General features: G+C 42.9%; 2 protein-coding genes across 7 annotated transcripts; one reads left to right on the plus strand and one right to left on the minus strand.

The window, feature by feature from the left end:
- The first annotated feature begins 740 nt into the window (after positions 1-740).
- Positions 741-10535, plus strand: LOC110490384 (gelsolin). 5 transcript variants are annotated; one of them, XM_090200537.1, is made up of 16 exons: positions 741-873; positions 2170-2363; positions 2534-2688; positions 3106-3267; positions 3604-3753; positions 3922-4011; positions 4122-4254; positions 4425-4729; positions 5020-5153; positions 5379-5469; positions 8275-8445; positions 8734-8908; positions 9060-9181; positions 9404-9481; positions 9716-9786; positions 9915-10535. In XM_090200537.1, the coding sequence occupies exons 2-16, from the start codon at positions 2171-2173 to the stop codon at positions 9952-9954; spliced, it is 2070 nt and encodes a 689-aa protein (XP_090056663.1). In that variant the 5' UTR covers positions 741-873; position 2170; the 3' UTR covers positions 9955-10535. The 5 variants fall into 5 exon arrangements, with proteins under 5 accessions (XP_090056663.1, XP_021419425.2, XP_021419426.2 ...); XM_021563750.3 differs by having other exon boundaries at positions 9716-9776; XM_021563751.3 differs by having other exon boundaries at positions 765-873; positions 2151-2363; positions 9716-9776.
- A 111-nt stretch (positions 10536-10646) lies between these two features.
- Positions 10647-16415, minus strand: LOC110490383 (transcription termination factor 1). 2 transcript variants are annotated; one of them, XM_021563747.3, is made up of 11 exons: positions 16280-16415; positions 14788-15959; positions 14144-14271; positions 13772-13957; positions 13526-13604; positions 13164-13288; positions 12593-12788; positions 12374-12466; positions 12130-12195; positions 11767-11852; positions 10647-11123 (listed from the first exon to the last, which is right to left on the minus strand). In XM_021563747.3, exons 1-11 carry the CDS (start codon positions 16349-16351, stop codon positions 10951-10953), a joined length of 2376 nt encoding a protein of 791 aa, XP_021419422.3. In that variant the 5' UTR covers positions 16352-16415; the 3' UTR covers positions 10647-10950. The 2 variants fall into 2 exon arrangements, with proteins under 2 accessions (XP_021419422.3, XP_021419423.3); XM_021563748.3 differs by having other exon boundaries at positions 16119-16339.
- Positions 16416-16723: the final 308 nt, after the last annotated feature.

Here is a 16723-nt window from a genome sequence, read left to right on the forward strand (position 1 = left end):
ATAATTGCTAACCCGTTGGCAACATTTTTGACGACACCAATAATTCAAAAACATTGATGGATTGATCACAAGATAACACTGTTGAAGGTAATATATTTCTTAAACGCTGTTGAATATGCCGATTATACGGGGTACTACACTATAGGATTCCAATAAAAAATCCTGAATCCAAAATAAAATCCGATCAGATTTTGGAACCAGTCCTATTGGACTCCTAAAAGATACAATCTGATCTGATAGATCTTTCTTCTGGATTCTAATAGAATCGTTTTATTGGAATACTATATATATATATTTTTTTTTATATATTTTTTTATTTTATTTTTTACTGTGGATAGCCGTCTCAGTCTCCAGATCTCAACCCAATTAAACACTTATGGGAGATTCTGGAGCGTTTTCCTCCAGAATTGATGGTGGAGAAAGCGTTTTCCTCCACCATCAACAAAACACCAAATTGTGGAAGAATGGTGTAGCATCCCTCCAATATAGTTCCAGACGCTTGTGGAATGTATGCCAATGTGCATTGAAGCTGTTGGGTCATCGGCAGCCCAATTCTGATCTTTATTTCACAAATTTTGACCAATCAGATCAGGTTTGAAAAACATATTTTGTGATTATGTTACTTGGAAAAATATCAGAACTGGGCTGTCTAAACGTAGCCATCCATGGTGGTCTAACGATCTATTAAGACGATGTATGTTGATGTTTCCTTTATTTTGGCAGTTACCTGTACCTGGTGCAGAAGGGAGTCGCCCATACAGTCATTTTATCCCGCACAATCTACGGAAGCGCCGTGTCACTTTATCGCTGAGCAACCTCTTGATACCAGCCGCTAACGACACGCATAATCGTTTATTTATTATTGCACACCAGGTAGGCTACTTTGTTTTGAATGAAGATTTGTTTTGACATGAAAAGTTTACAACTTTAGAATAGCTTATTATGTTCTCCATTTCTCTTGATTGCCTTCCTCATTGAAAGTCAGAAACAACAATGAAATGTCGTTGTGGATTTTTGTTTTTGTTAAAACAAAGTTAAGATGTTCCATCCAGTAGGATGTTGAATAAATGTTACAATTTAAATTGTAAACAGTTGTTTTCTACATTAGAAAATATTTCTTAATTGAATTCCTTATCTTCTCAAATGTTAATTTATGAGATGTTGGGTAGTCATGAGGCACTCCCTCAAGTAGTACCTTATCTCGTGATTAATGACTCCCTTGCACAATAATCGTGAGAGGTTTCTTGGGCAGTTTATAAACTGTAAGAGAAGCCTTAGGCATGATATAGGGCCAGTTTCCTGGACAAAGATTAAGCTTAGTCCTGGACTAAGAAGGGTCTTCAATGGAGATTCTCAATTTGAAAGTGTTTTTCAGTCCAGGACCAGGTTTAATCTGTGTCCATTAGTTTTCTGAAAAGTGTAAAGGGAAAGTAGGTTAACCAACGGAGGATATAACTAGTATCTGTTAATTAAACCAGGGCAAAATAATGTTTTATCAGCTGACATGAGAACATCCTCCATGCAGAAGGTGGTTTTATTGTAGGGGGGACAAAATATTGCCTGATGACTCATACGGAATTTAATATGACTGCTCTATTGGTCATAATGGAGAAGAAATGTTAGTGGGTGAGGCATTTGGCCGGAGTGATGCGGATTGGTAGCCAGGCAAGAAAAATAATGTTGGCAGCTGGAACAATGGCCAGTGTTTTGCATGGCAGCGTGCCCCGGTTGGGTGGAGATTTCACTTAAGGACCAATGGAATGGTCTAAAATGTTTAAACTCCGCCCACCCGGGGCACCAGGCCATGCAAAATGAACTCACTCACCCCTCTTTGTTTTTGGGATGGGACTAGCCTAGTGTATCATGTGTGGGGGAGGATAATGGAGAAAGCCCTTGGGCAAGATGAGACTAATGCTACTGATTGGCTAGAGATATGAGAGCACTCCCTCATCTCTTTCTCTGCTCAGACAAGTTATTTGTATCAACATTAGAGAACATCTCTGGTTTAACTGCTGTGTCTCTCCACAGACCTTATTTGAACTCTTAACTGGCACATGATCCCTAACTATCAGTTCGGAGTGGAATGTTATCACAAAACAGGTCTGGATTCCAGGCTATCCTAGGGACAGGTATCAAAGTTGAATGGGAAGTTTTTCCTGCCCCATATAGCATGGCGTACCATCCTGAGTTTAAGAGGGCCGGGAAGAAGCCTGGGCTCCAGGTGTGGAGAGTTGAGAGTCTGGACCTGGTGGCTGTGCCAGAGAGTCTGTATGGCGGGTTCTACTCAGGGGACGCATACCTTGTTCTTAATACCATCAAGCAACGTTCTGGGCATCTACAGTATGACCTTCACTTCTGGCAAGGTAAAACTTGATCTGGTGGAAATGACTGTATTTCTTGAAATGCTGTATAGTGTTTGTACATTTTCAGTCCACTGATGTGTGCTTATGCACTTTTACAATTGAAATCCATTCCATTATTTGTGAAAATAATGTTTGAAATGTGACCATTCGCTATTTCTCTGGTCCTGCAGGAGATGACTGTACACAAGATGAGAGTGGAGCAGCAGCCATTTTTACCATCCAAATAGATGACTACCTGGGTGGCAAACCTATTCAGTACCGTGAGGTGCAGGGTTACGAGTCAAGAACATTTTCAGGCTACTTCAAAACTGGACTGAAGTACATGGTAATGTTCAAAAGCGTGTAAAGAGAAACAAAGGAAGTCGCACAGTCTACGTGTGCTACTAACAATTGAATGTGTAAACCAACGTTTTGGCACAGTCTCTTCTACAGTGTTCACAGTACCTTCTACCCAAGAAGGAACTGTGTGCTGGGTAGAAGGTACTGTGGGCCAAAATGTTGGTTTACCTGTTAAATTGTTGGAAGCATATGGTGTATATATAGAGTATGCAATAATGTATTTATTTTTAGAAAGTTTACTATTCCGTTAGTTAGCACCTCCACCATCGTTTTGGGGTGCGTGTCAGCTCGTGCTTTTTACTGGCAATGTTGAAAGACATTCAATAAGTTTGTTAAATGTATTTACTTATCTCAAGAACTCATCCACTTACCTTACTGATTATCTTCCCAATCTTTACCTTAGAAAGGGGGTGTGGCTTCAGGGTTCAAGCATGTGGTGTCCAATGAGGTTAAGGTGCAGCGTATGCTCCAGGTCAGGGGTCGGCGTGTGGTTCGAGCCACAGAGGTAGCAGTCAGTTGGGACAGCTTCAACCAGGGAGACATCTTTATCCTCGACCTGGGCAACGTGAGTTCACTGAAATCTATAAGAGTTTCTACAGCAAACTATCTACATTATGTACAAATCAAGGAAACATATACTGATTTAATTTAGTGAAGTTATTTGCAGATTTTAGTGGAAATGTATTTGTACACTGTAGGCTAAGACTGTATAGTCATTGCCCATGTTAGTAAGCTGTTATTGTAAGTAATCCACTTTGAAATCAATACAGTTTTGGTCATGAATAATGTAAAATATAATTTGTACATGTTGCGGTATGCTTTAACATAGTCAACAGGCAGAGGAGCTACACTATTACACTTGGTCCACTGTACTGATCATCTTCACTCGTCTCTATTACAGGAGGTCTATCAATGGTGTGGTTCCAAGGCCAATAACTTTGAGAAGCTGAAGGCCACTCAGGTGTCAAAGGATATCCGTGACAATGAACGATGTGGGCGGGCTGAGTTGTACATATGTGACGAGGGGGCAGAATGTGAGAAGATGCTGGAGGTGAGTCTTTCAATAAGGAGAAAGGGATGGAAAAAAAGTGTTAATTTCTATACACTTCAAATCATGCAACTGTTTATATGCTTCCAATAAACATCTATAGTTAGTTACTTTTTAACATAATTGTGCTAATTTGGTGTGAGATGCCTGACTCTCGTAGTCTTATTCCAGATTCTTGGACCCAAACCCGATTTGCCTGAGGCAAAAGCAGATGACACAAATACAGACGTGTCCAATAGGAAGCTGGCGAAATTATACAAGGTCAGATCCATTTTCGAATGAAACAATTTAATCGTTAATTATTATGTAATAAGCAGTTTTTGAGCAGACCTTCAAATACCAATATTACATTGAAATGTTTTTTTCAAAAGGTGTCTAATGCCAGTGGGGATATGGGCATTGATATGGTAGCATCGGAGAACCCGTTTTCACAGAATGCCCTGGAGTCAAGTGACTGCTTTATCTTGGACAATGGCCCCAATGGCATGATCTTTGTCTGGAAAGGTATTGGTTTCTTCTCAGCAGCTGGTCTCTATGACTTCTTTTGACTGTAAAACCCCAAGCTTTAATGTTCTCTTAGATTAGAAACTAATTTTGAATACTGTTGTGCCTGGAAATCACTTATTTCTTCTGCCTTTGCAGTTTAATCATGAGTTTATTTGGAATAAAAACAGGTAAGGACGCTAACAAAGAGGAGAGAAGTGCGGCGATGAGTGCTGCCGAACAGTTTATCACAAAGATGGGCTACCCGAAACACACCCAGATCCAGATCCTACCTGAGAATGGGGAGACCCCTCTGTTCAAGCAGTTCTTCAAAATCTGGCGTGACGCGGACCATACAGTGGGGTTGGGAACCGCCTACGTGTCCAACAAAATCGCCAAGATCAAGAAGGTGCCCTTCGATGCCTCCACTCTCCATCACTCGGATGCCATGGCGGCTCAGCATGGGATGGTGGACGAGGGGAATGGAGAGAAGCAGGTAAGGATTTTTTTTTTCTTCCCGGGGACACTGGGGTTTCCTGAGTAAACACCATATAGTACGATGGTAGTTAACCTTAAATATTGTGTTTCAAGGTTTAGGATAGTTGTGTCCTCAGAAAAGGGATACTTACAGCCCCTAAGGGTTATGACTATGGGGCTGCACACCTACCAAAAAGGTGTCACAATCTCACAAACAAGCCTTGAGAAAAGAACTGCAAGGGGTGTTACCTTTTTTCCATTCATGGACGACTACTAGTAAGAGCTGTGTTTACCTGTTAACATCCATAGATCTGGCGTATTGAGGGAGCTGACAAGGTGCCTGTGGAGCCCTCCACTTACGGACGATTCTATGGGGGAGACAGCTACATCATCCTCTACAACTACCAGCATGGAGGGCGTAACGGACAGGTCATCTACATATGGTAAAGACAATGGAGATTATCCTTCTGGAAGCTTTGTGTTATTACATAGTCTTACAGCAAAAACTGCTATTGTCCTTCTATCGTTACTGTATCTTAATCATTTATGTGCACCAGGGCTTTTGTTACATACTGTATCAGACACATCTAAACCAACTATATACTGTATGATATAACCTAAGCATAAATGTATGTGAATAGCACTTGAAAATTACTCCTTTTTCACAGGCAAGGAGTGGATTCTAGCCAGGATGAAATTGGTGCCTCGGCCATCTTGGCTGCTCAGCTGGATGACGAGTTGGGAGGAGGGGCAGTACAGGTGACTGGATCGTTTGATTTGTCGCTGTCTGGCCCCGATAATACGGTCCAGATCATTTTTAATCAAGATGCACTGGATTACAGAATTTAACAATATTAGTCAGTTGTTTTGTCTGCAGACGCTGGATCTATAGGAATACGTTTCCATGGTCACGGATTGTTATAATGTTTTTTTCACCTTTTATTTAACCAGGTAGGCCAGTTGAGAACAAGTTCTCATTTACAACTGCGACCTGGCCAAGATCAAGCAAAGCAGTGCGACAAAAACAACAACACAGAGTTACACATGGGATTAACAAACGTACAGTCAAAAACACAAAAGAAAAATCTATGTATAGAGTGTGCAAATGTAGTAAGGCAATAAATAGGCCAATGTGGCAAAAATAATTACAATTAAGCATTAACACTGAAGTGATAGATGTGCAGATGATGATGTGCAAGTAGAGATACTGGGGTGCAAAATAGTAAAAATAAATAAATAACAAAATGGGGATGAGGTGCTATTTACAGATGGGCTGTGTACAGGTACAGTGATCGGTAAGCTGCTCTGACAGCTGATGCTTAAAGTTAGTGAGGGAGATATAAGTCTCCAGCTTCAGAGATTTTTGCAATTCGTTCCAGTCATTGGCAGCAGAGAACTGGAAGGAAAGGCGGCCAAAGGAGGTGTTGGCTTTGGGGATGACCAGTGAAATATACCTGCTGGAGCACGTGCGATGGGTGGGTATTGCTATGGTGACCAGTGAGCTGAGATAAGGCGGGGCTTTACGTAGCAAAGACTTAGATGACCTGGAGCCAGTGGGTTTGGCGACGAATATGTAGCGAAGGCCAGCCAACGAGAGCATACAGGTCGCAGTGGTGGGTAGTATATGGGGCTTCGGTGACAAAATGGATGGCACTGTGATAGACTACATCCAATTTGCTGAGTAGAGTATTGGAGGCTATTTTGTAAATGACATCGCTGAAGTCAAGGATCGGTAGGATGGTCAGTTGTACGAGGGTATGTTTGGCAGCATGAGTGAAGGAGGCCTTGTTGTGAAATAGGAAGCTGACTCTAAATTTAATTTTGGATTGGAGATGCTTAATGTGAGTCTGGAAGGAGAGTTTACAGTCTAACCAGACACCTAGGTATTTGTAGTTGTCCACATATTCTAAGTCAGAACCGTCCAGAGTAGTGATGCTAGGCGGGTGGGCAGGTGCGGGCAGCAATCGGTTGAAGAGCATGCATTTAGTTTTACTTGCATTATGCTAGCTTATTGGGCCTCCCGGGTGGCGCAGTGGTTAAGGGCGCTGTTCTGCAGCGCTAGCTGTGCCACCAGAGACTCTGGGTTCACGCCCAGGCTCTGTCGTAACCGGCCCGTGGGGCGACGCACAATTGGCATAGTGTCGTCCGGGTTAGGGAGGGTTTGGCCGGTAGGGATATCCTTGTCTCATCGCGCTAACCAAAGTTTCCAGGTGCACAGTGTTTCCTCCGACACATTGGTGCGGCTGGCTTCCGGGTTGGATGCGCGCTGTGTTAAGAAGCAGTGCGGCTTGGTTGGGTTGTGTATCGGAGGACGCATGACTTTCAACCTTCATTACTCCCGAGCCCGTACGGGAGTTGTAGCGATGAGACAAGATAGTAGCTACTAACAATTGGATACCATGAAATTGGGGAGAAAAAGGGGGTAAAATGTTTTAAAAAATGCTTGTTGAAATTCTCAATTATCGTAGACAGTGGTGACAGTATTTCTTCAGCCTCATACAGGTGATCTGTATGAGGACAAAACCTTTAAGAATTAGTGCTACAGGATGCAAATTTCTGTTTGAAAAGTTAGCTTTCCTAACTGACTGTGTATATTGGTTCCTGACTTCCCTGAAAAGTTGCATATTTCGGGGGCTATTCGATGCTAATGCAGTACGCCACAGGATGTTTTTGTGCTGGTCAAGGGAAGTCAAGTCTTAGTTCTACATGCGCCACTTTTTGAATGGCGCATGCTTATTTAAGATGGTGAGGAAAGCCCTTTTAAAGAACAACCAGGCTTCCTCTACTGACAGGTTGAGGTCAATATCCTTCCAGGATACCCGGGCCAAGTCGATTAGAAAGGCCTGCTCGCTGTAGTGTTTTAGGGAGTGTTTGACAGTGATGGGGGGTGATCGTTTGAGTGCGGGCCCATTACGGACACAAGCAATGAGGCAGTGATCGCTGAGATCCTGGTTGAAGACAGCAGAGGTGTATTTTGAGGGCAAGTTGGTCAGGATGATATCTATGAGGGTGCCCATGTTTACGGATTTAGGGTTGTACCTGGTAGGCTCATTGATAATTTTTGTGAGATTGAGGGCATCTAGCTTAGATTGTAGGACGGCCGGGGTGCTAAACATATCCCATTTTAGGTCACCTAACAGTACAAACTCTGCCACCCATCTATCTTCAATCAATTCAATAATGGTGTCCAATGCACAGCTGGGGGCTGAGGGGGGGTCTATAACAAACGGCAACAGTGAGAGAATTATTTCAGGAAAGGTGGAATTTTAAAAGTAGCAGCTCGAACTGTTTGGGCACAGACCTGGACAGTATGACAGAACTCTGCAGGTTATCTTTGCAATAGATTGCAACTCTGCCCCCTTTGGCGGTTATATCTTGATGGAAAATGTTGTAGCTGGGGATGGAAATTTCAGAATTTTTGGTGGCCTGCCTAAGCCAGGATTTAGACACGGATATCAACAGGGTCAGAGCATTGGTCTGTAAAATGAAATGAGGGAAGGTTAGGTTTAAAGCCAGGTATCTGACTCACTCTATGATTTTCTGTCTGTTTCTACCGTGATGAAGGTGCGGGTGATCCAGGGTAAGGAGCCTGCCCACCTCATGAGTCTTTTCGGGGGGCAGCCGATGGTAGTGCACCAGGGTGGTACCTCCAGAGAGGGTGGCCAGGCCCAGGCTGCAGACACACAGCTGTTCCAGGTGCGGTCCAACCCTGCTGGCTGCACACGTGCCATAGAGGTGAGTAACAGGAGATAGAAGGTGAGGTGGGAAGAGCTCAATAAAGGATGTTTCGTAGGTTCACCTATTTGGTTACTCTTGGGGTGTATTCACTAGGATCCAAACGGAAGCAAACAAGCCGAAACTACACTAATACACCCCAGTAGATAGTTGAGTAGCCAGCTATTGTGATGTATGGTTGGTTTCTTGGTGAAGATGACTACAGTCCGTTTGCCATGGCAGAACTGTAGTTAGTACCTCCAGTGTACAGTATTTTCACTGCCTCCTCTCTTCCTCTCTCCACTCAAGGTTGATGCTGCTGCCTCAAATCTGAACTCCAACGATGTGTTTGTGCTGGTGACGCCGGCATCCTCCTTCATATGGGTGGGAAAGGGGACAAGTGACAGTGAGAAACATGGAGCTCAAAAGCTAAGTGACCGTCTAGGGGTCTCAGCCTCAGAGCTGGCCGAGGGTGAAGAAGCAGGTACGTTCCCTGTCAGCAGTCGAATTCACATGGAGATGGTGTTTAGCCAATAGCCACAGAATGTTACTGATCATGAGGATATAAGACAAAGCTTATCCATGAGCTCCATCTTCTTCCAGATCCACAATTGTATGTATGTGTTTGTGTCAAGATGACTTTTGGGATGCTCTAGGAGGTAAAGCAGACTACCGTACCTCAGCCAGACTGAAAAACAAAATGGACGTTCATCCACCACGCCTGTTTGCCTGCTCCAACAAAACTGGCCAGTTCGTTGTGAGTCTGCCCTGTTATAACTGTAGTATAGCACTTTGCTCCATTCCTGTTTAATTTTTTTTTACATGATTTGAATATCCATTTAGACAAATTCAGTTTCCTCTGCGAATGAAATAGCCTTTGATCCACATTTTATACATAATTGTGGGCAACCATTTCTTGTCCTCCTGAATGTGCACTGACCTGGCCCGTTATCAAAATGCCACAATACTATTTCCACAGATTGAAGAGGTGCCTGGGGAGATGACACAAGAAGACCTGGCCCCAGATGATGTCATGCTCTTGGACACCTGGGAACAGGTGACTAGTAGAGGGATTGTCAAGGTGCAACCAGGGCCACGTTCAGTAGCCGAACATTGTAGAAATGCCATGAACCAAAGCGATTCCTTATTCCACATGTGAGGGGCTTGTTTGTTCTACATAGCATATTTAGATCTGAACGTTCAGAAACGTTGCATCCTGCTGAACGCGCCCAACTCTTGTTTTGCTAATAATGCACCCCTGTTGATTCGCTATTTTCCATGTACCCATCAGATCTTTGTTTGGATCGGAGGTGAAGCTCATGAGGAGGAGAAGACGGAGGGTATAGCCTCAGGTAAGCAATGGTGGGTTTAAAACAAGATTACATAATTACCTGATAAAAGTGCAGACGGGAACTTAAATGTGCCGATTCATTAAATTAACTGTTCTCTCTTTCCTCACTCCTCCTGCCTATTTCCTGTTCTGTGGTCAGCTGTTCGTTACATAGAGACAGACCCTACCAAGCGGGATAGCAGTACACCCATAGTGAAGTTAAAGCAAGGTCATGAGCCTCCCACATTCACTGGCTGGTTCTTGGGCTGGGACCATGGGTACTGGAGCAGCGATCCCCTTGAAAGGGCCATGGCTGGTCTGCGTGTCTGAACCACTCCAGGGTGAGGTTTCCCCTAGTGGCAACTTCACCCAAAGCCTTCACTTGACTCATTTGTGCAACTAGCTGGATATCCCCATTCCTTTCAACTGTTCGACTGCCGATGGATAATATGTCTTCACGCTATTGCTGTTTCTTGAAGAGGGAATCTTAATGTAATTTCCTTTTCTTACACACTTAATACTGTTAGCCCATGTTTCTTTAGCAGCACATTACTACATGTGTAATACATGGGACATGGGTTTCTTTGCTTGTTCCATGCCCTATTGAGCAGAGTTCAGATATTCCTGTTTGAGAATCTTGTGCAGACTGGGTTTCCATTATGACCCCAAGGGTATGTCATGTCTATCAAACATGCTGACAGTGGACAGAAAAGCTTCAACAAAGCACAATTGGAAGCAGTCAAATACATTCACATAACTAAATAAAATGTATGATGCTCAACACCAGTTGTCAGCTCTGTTAATTGTAGACAATCGCTAAGAGGCTTTGGTTTAGTGATTTTCATAAACATGCTCGCAAAGGATGAAGACCGGCCAATCAAGACAGAGCAACAAGAAGCCAGGAGACATTTATTCTCAAAAAAAGAAAAGGGACTATAAAAATGTCCCCTCAGTCAGATTTTGCAAACACACAATACAAAACAATTACACAGCTGGTCACCGGAGTATTCACCATATCCCCCCCACAAAATGCATTACATCAAAGTAATCGTTATGGGGTGATGACATTGTAATGTCTTACAGAAAACCAAACTAACATTTAATTACAAGTAAGTTGATCGTCATTAACCACAATGAAAGAACGGGCACACAGCTACCCCCACAGGGAACTTAAGCAAGGTCCATGTGCTTTGTTTTTAACTGTTCTGAACCTCACTGTAGTAGTCGCTGTCCTCATTATCAAAGATCTCAGAGAGGAGAAAGAGCTCTTGAGGATCGTTTCTGGACACCATCTTTCCTGAGTTTATCAGAACTTGGAGGCGCTCTTCAAAATTGGGGAGAACTCTACTGTTGAGGAAGTCGATGATCTCTGAAAAGAAAATTAAATATGTAAATGGTTGCAGCAAACCATGTGCGTGCCAAACGGCACTCTAGTCCCCATATAGTGTGCCATTTTTGACCAGGGCCCATGGTCAAAAGGAGTGCACTTTATAGGGAATAAGTGTGACTTGGGACTATATCAAAGCTCTCTTCCCCAAAGTATCATTATATTTAAATAGTACAGTCAAGGGGGACATAGCAACATTTCCTCTCCCTTTATTTCTGGAGTGGCAGGTAGCCTAGTGGTTAGAGCGTTGTGCCAGTAACCGAAAGGTTGTAAGATCGAATCCCCAAACTGACAAGGTAAAAATCTGTCGTTCTGCCCCTGAACAAGGCAGTTAACCCACTGTTCCTAGGCCATCATTGAAAATAATTTGTTAACTGACTTGCCTAGTTAAATAAAGGTAAAATACATTAAAAATACTAAACTGATCATAGTGATTCACACTTAACAATTCTAACTAAATGTTAAAAACCTAGCGATAGAGAGGTGGTCTAAGCCGCTGCCTCGGGCTCCCAGGTACTGTGTACTACTGCTGTGAGCCTGGGTTCGAACCTGACCCACTCTTTCTGTCCTCTCCCCTGCCCTGTAAAATAAGAGGATAGTGTTTATGACAGTAGCTTACACCTACCACAGAAGGACATGCTCTGCCACATCGGAACGTTGGCTACCTTTAACCTGTAGTAGTGTGTCTGAATGTAGCGCGGCGTGACATCCCTTTAATTAAATACATACAAATGTTAGCCCATAGCACTGCATTACAACACACGTACATCACACTGACATGCACTGTTGCATTCCACACTCCTAGAAGATGGAAAACATTTGTAAAGGGTTTGTCATGCAGTGTTGTACTCAGAGACTTAGACAATCCTAAAAGTGAATGCTAACCCAATACAAATCTCCCCTGGTGAAAATCTCACCTTTATAAACACAAGGTCATCCATGACACATTGTCTAAAACAACAATCTGTGTTTAATAACAACCTCTTACCCAATTGTGTAAGCAATTTCTTCCCAGTCGATATCTGCAGCATCTTCTATCTGCATTGCATTCAACCTTGAAGGTCAAAAATGACATGGATAAAAATTCACCATGCAACAGTTTCACATGCAGATATCAGGACCAAATGTCTACCTTTTGTCCTGTGTATCAGAACAGTTCAGAAAGGTGGAAGTCAACGGCACTAGACTGGGCTAATAAAGCGCATAGACTGAATGGAAATGAACACACTTACGCTTTGATCAAATCCACCTTGCCCTGTAAGGATTGTGTGCCGCCACTGAATACTGGTTGTCCACATGCCATTTTGTGCTTCAAAACAGCAAACCTGGAAAAACAGGACCAAAGACACAGTCTAAACAGTCAGACAAAAGTTCTGAATCTAAACATTTGTGTAAACAATTCAATGGGAATTGTTTATTTTGTAACATGACTCCTCAAACCCCCTGCCCACCATTTTATTCGACACTGGGACCAGTGGCGCGTTTCAACCACCTGGCACACATCTGTCCAGGGGATGTTGTTGTACAGCTGGTCTTTCCTGACGGTGGCCGGTCCACTGCCAGGCTCTGCCTGTCCCACCAGGTGCTTCCGCACAGCTTCCATTAGTCTTTTCAGTTCTTCCTCAGTCCACGCGCCTTTGTTTGCGGCTGAGAAATACACACCAAACAAGGCGGGAGCATTGCCCCAGGTCATACAAAGCTAACAACCATTTCCCCCAAAAGATAAGTGGAGCAGGATGTCCGGCAAGGATGTCAGAGTCAATACATTAAAGCTGTAATGTGTACTTGGTGGAACTGCCACTGTTTGGGATATTACAACAACAACAACAAAGAAGATACTTGAAACACACCACAGTTTATCTCCTTGGGCCATCATTGCATGCATGATAGAACTGCAGAATATGGACTGTGATAAAGAAAATGTGCCACGATGCTGGATATTCCTCTCTTCCGCTTCATCAACAATAACAATAACTAGGGCGGTGGGGGCGGGGGGGGGGGGAACAGTTCCCAACGACTTACACATTTGAGCGAAACGTTTCTCTAGGGACGATTCGCTTCGGCCAGTCAACGCCGAGATCTTCGCCCACTTGTTGCCGTGCAACGTCTGTAGTTTTTTCAAAGAGTGAAGCTCTTCTTTGGTGAACCTTCGGTAAGGAAATCAAGGAAATAAGGATTCAAAGTGCCTCAATGTGTCTGCAAATGTTAGCAAACCATGAAGTGGTTCATATTAAAACAAGAGCACAGTTGTGAACACTAAAGAAAATGTCAATTCAATATTACAATACTCTCGTACACTGTATTTAGAGGCAACATAACGTGAGCCGTCATAGCTGTTAGTGACCGTGAGGGTAATTTCCTTATAGTAACTAGCCCTGTCTTACCTGCCCTTGTAGTTGCTGCCATCAAACATTTTCCTCCCACGAATATAGACTTGATGCCAAGACCTGGGTATTCCTTCACCTGGAACAACAGGTTAGGACGAGGTGAGTTCAGTTTTCTGGGAAATTCCTAAGCATATTTTCTTGACCACTGTAGACAATGCTGAAGAACAGGGATGTAATGTGGATAAAAACCGGCTGTGTCAGAAAGCTCTCTAATCTAATTAACCTGGCTACAAGACGACACACCTATTCTTTCATGGAATCTGTGATGCCTCTTCAATTTCTTGATATTTGCTTCTTCCTCTTTGAAGCGCTGTGGATGGAAGAGCTGAGAGCCACTCTGAATCCCAGTGAGAGACAGGAAGTCGTAGACGTTACTCCTCAGTCGTTCGTTCTCCTGCCCATTGAATCTTCCACTTCTCAGGGAAAGGCCTGGGAACAACAGAAGATTCCACATGGGCTCAACTGGTTAGGTCTAAAATGATAAAACATATGATAATACTTTCAGTCTCATCTCTAAACACAGTAACATCTTACATATCATTGCTACAATGTTACATAACGGCGTGATAAACACTCAAAATTATTGAACCATGAGCGACTGAAGAATAAGCTTACCTTGTCTTCGGAATTCCTTGAATCGATCAAGATCATACTTTATCATCTTCTGGATCTCGTCAACCGACTTTGACTCAATGTTGGGAATGAACTCTTTGAGATCCTTCAGAGCCTGCCAGTCGTCCACACTGTAGCATAGTGAGGGGAGAAAATTCAAAATTATATTCTGGTACACTGCATTCACAAAATGTCTGGTTTTCACCAGCAAATGCATCTGGGCGACTCCACAGTAACAAAGTGATGCGGGGACTCTGATTTCACTTTAAAAATGTCAAACAAAAACCAATGATTGCAAAGTTAAAGTTCTACAGAAAATTGTACAGGGTTCGTGCAGCTGGTGCACTCATTCTGTAACCAATCTTTGCCTCTGCACTGTTCAACAAGTAGCTTAAATAAGTGTTTCGTAAAAGGTTCAGTGGAAATGGTTAAACGTCATCATTGTGCCAAGATTTGTATGGTTCGTTTAACTTTGCATACATTGTTTTTTGTTGGGCACACATTAAAATGAAAAATCTGAGTCTCAGCATCACTCTTATTGTGGAATTGCCCTACTGTCAATGGTTGTGTTCACTTAGGAAATCACTCTTTCAAAATACGCTAGATTCACACTTCAATACAAGTGAACCAGGTTTCCATCTACTCACCCTAGAGTTTCTTCCTTTAGGCAGGGTTTGTTGTGTTGTTGGGTCCCCGTCTCAACAATGACTGAATGGGCGCCCTCCTCTGTCTCACCGTTTGCTCCAGCATCATGAGTCCTGTTGTCATTTGGAACAGCTAAATCCAAAACATCTGCTGCAGAGTGGACACTGTCCATTCCCTTGTCTGACACTCTGTGTTGTTTTTTCTTTCTCCCGCTGCCCTCCACAGCTGTAGACCCTCCATCTGTTTTCGACCTCTTTGACTTCAATTTTCTTTCAGTTTGTTCTTTTATACCTGGACGGTCTGCTTTATCTGGACAATCATTCAGTTCACTCTCTCTGTGTTTTTTCTTATTTTGTTTCCTCTTCTCTTTTACGTTCTCCTCTGCCTCAGTTACCATACGTTCACCACTCTTGACTGTTTCAGTGTGCAGTTCTATGATTTCTGGATCCTGCTGTTCCATGCTGATCCATGCTGTTCTTGAAACTGTCCGACAGCTTTCCGCTCCCTCTTCAAGTTCTGTTTGTCTGTTCTTGTGCTTCTTCTTACTCTTTCTGGCCTCATCTGGCGCAGTTACAGCTGAAACGTCTACTGCAGCCTTTGAGAGGACACGGTCTATCACCCGTTCTGGCTCAATGTCATCATGTTTTCTCTTATTCTTCCGGCTATTCATATTCTTCTCATCAGCAGTCACTCCCTCTGCTCCCACCTGTTGTGTTTGAAGATTCTTGGACTTTTTCTTTGTTTTCCCACCAGTTTGTTCCTCAGGATCTGGTACCTCCATTTCACCGTGAACAACATTTAGCTGCTTCTCTTGCTTTCCTTTTTTGAGTTTCTTCCTCTCCTTCTCCACCACGGTCACTGTTTGCTCTTTATGTTTAGGTTCTTCACCCCTTTTCTCTACTGTCGACTGGTGACCTTCCTTTTGATTATGCTCAATTGCCGGTTCTTCTGATCCCTGTTCAGATAGTGCTTTAGTCTTCTTCTTTTTGTTTTTGTTTTTTTTGCATCCCTCGACTGTATCAGGTGCCACTGATGAGATTAATTCAGGAGTGTCTTCAAATAGAAGAGGGGATATTCGAGACATCTCAAACAACATGGAATTCTCACTTGTCCCTTGATTGGTGGATGTTGGAGTCCCTAGCATGGTGGCTGCAGCATATCCTATTTTCTCTCTCTGTAAGAGAAAGACAATATTAATGTTTTCCATTCTTTCCTAAATGTGACAGCATGGATAGTCATGACCGCTAGCAGCTATGTAACGTTAACTAGTTACCATAATTCGATTAGCAAAATACGTGCATATAAAAACACAAGTTGACTTTTTCGTACATACGCGCACAAGTGTGATCAATGTTGGGATAAATAGCTAGCTACTATAGCTAGCTACTATGGCTAGCGGCTACATAACATGTGATATATCATCCAAATAGTCGAGCTAGCTAGTAGGCTACGTAAATCAAATATGATAAAACTCGCAAAGAAAAACAAATGCACCTGGTTGAACACGTGTGGAAAGTGGAACTTTGGCGACCAAAGCGACATAGCCGGAAATCCGGAAATGTACATATCTTCTTCGGCATTGGCAAGTTAACAATTTGTGTGTGTGTGACTGTGACAAAAGCTAGCTACTGCCACTCTGTGGTGGTGGATGTACTATTGAAATATAACATTTTGAACGAATTTGGAACCTCTAACACTGGCAATTTGACTGGTAAACTCCACTCGCAGTGGCTGCCTGCCTGGTATTCTGATCAGGAGTCTCCCATCTGCATTCCCAACGATTATAATTTGTAGGTCTAGATTAGTATTCCCGCTATGCAGTGGTGGAAAAAGTACCCAATTGTCACACTTGAGTAAAAGTATAGATACCTTAATATTAAGTCACTCAAGTAAAAGTGAAAGTAAAAGTCTGAAAGTATTTGGTTTTAAATACACTGA

The sequence above is a fragment of the Oncorhynchus mykiss genome, chromosome 15 (assembly GCF_057628025.1).
Source record: "Oncorhynchus mykiss isolate SJ-2025 chromosome 15, ASM5762802v1, whole genome shotgun sequence".
Classification (NCBI taxonomy): Eukaryota; Metazoa; Chordata; class Actinopteri; order Salmoniformes; family Salmonidae; genus Oncorhynchus; species Oncorhynchus mykiss.

Coding starts and splice junctions, on each gene's coding strand:
- LOC110490384 (XM_021563749.3), top strand. CDS start 2,084: ATGTTATCACAAAACAGGTCTGGATTCCAGGCTATCCTAGGGACAGGT. Junction 5,154..5,378: donor GGACAGGTCATCTACATATG/GTAAAGACAATG, acceptor CCTTTTTCACAG/GCAAGGAGTGGATTCTAGCC. Junction 9,482..9,715: donor TCTTGGACACCTGGGAACAG/GTGACTAGTAGA, acceptor TGTACCCATCAG/ATCTTTGTTTGGATCGGAGG.
- LOC110490383 (XM_021563747.3), bottom strand. CDS start 16,351: ATGTACATTTCCGGATTTCCGGCTATGTCGCTTTGGTCGCCAAAGTTC. Junction 15,960..16,279: donor TTCCACACGTGTTCAACCAG/GTGCATTTGTTT, acceptor TTTCTCTTACAG/AGAGAGAAAATAGGATATGC. Junction 12,467..12,592: donor TCCCAGTGTCGAATAAAATG/GTGGGCAGGGGG, acceptor CTGTTTTTCCAG/GTTTGCTGTTTTGAAGCACA.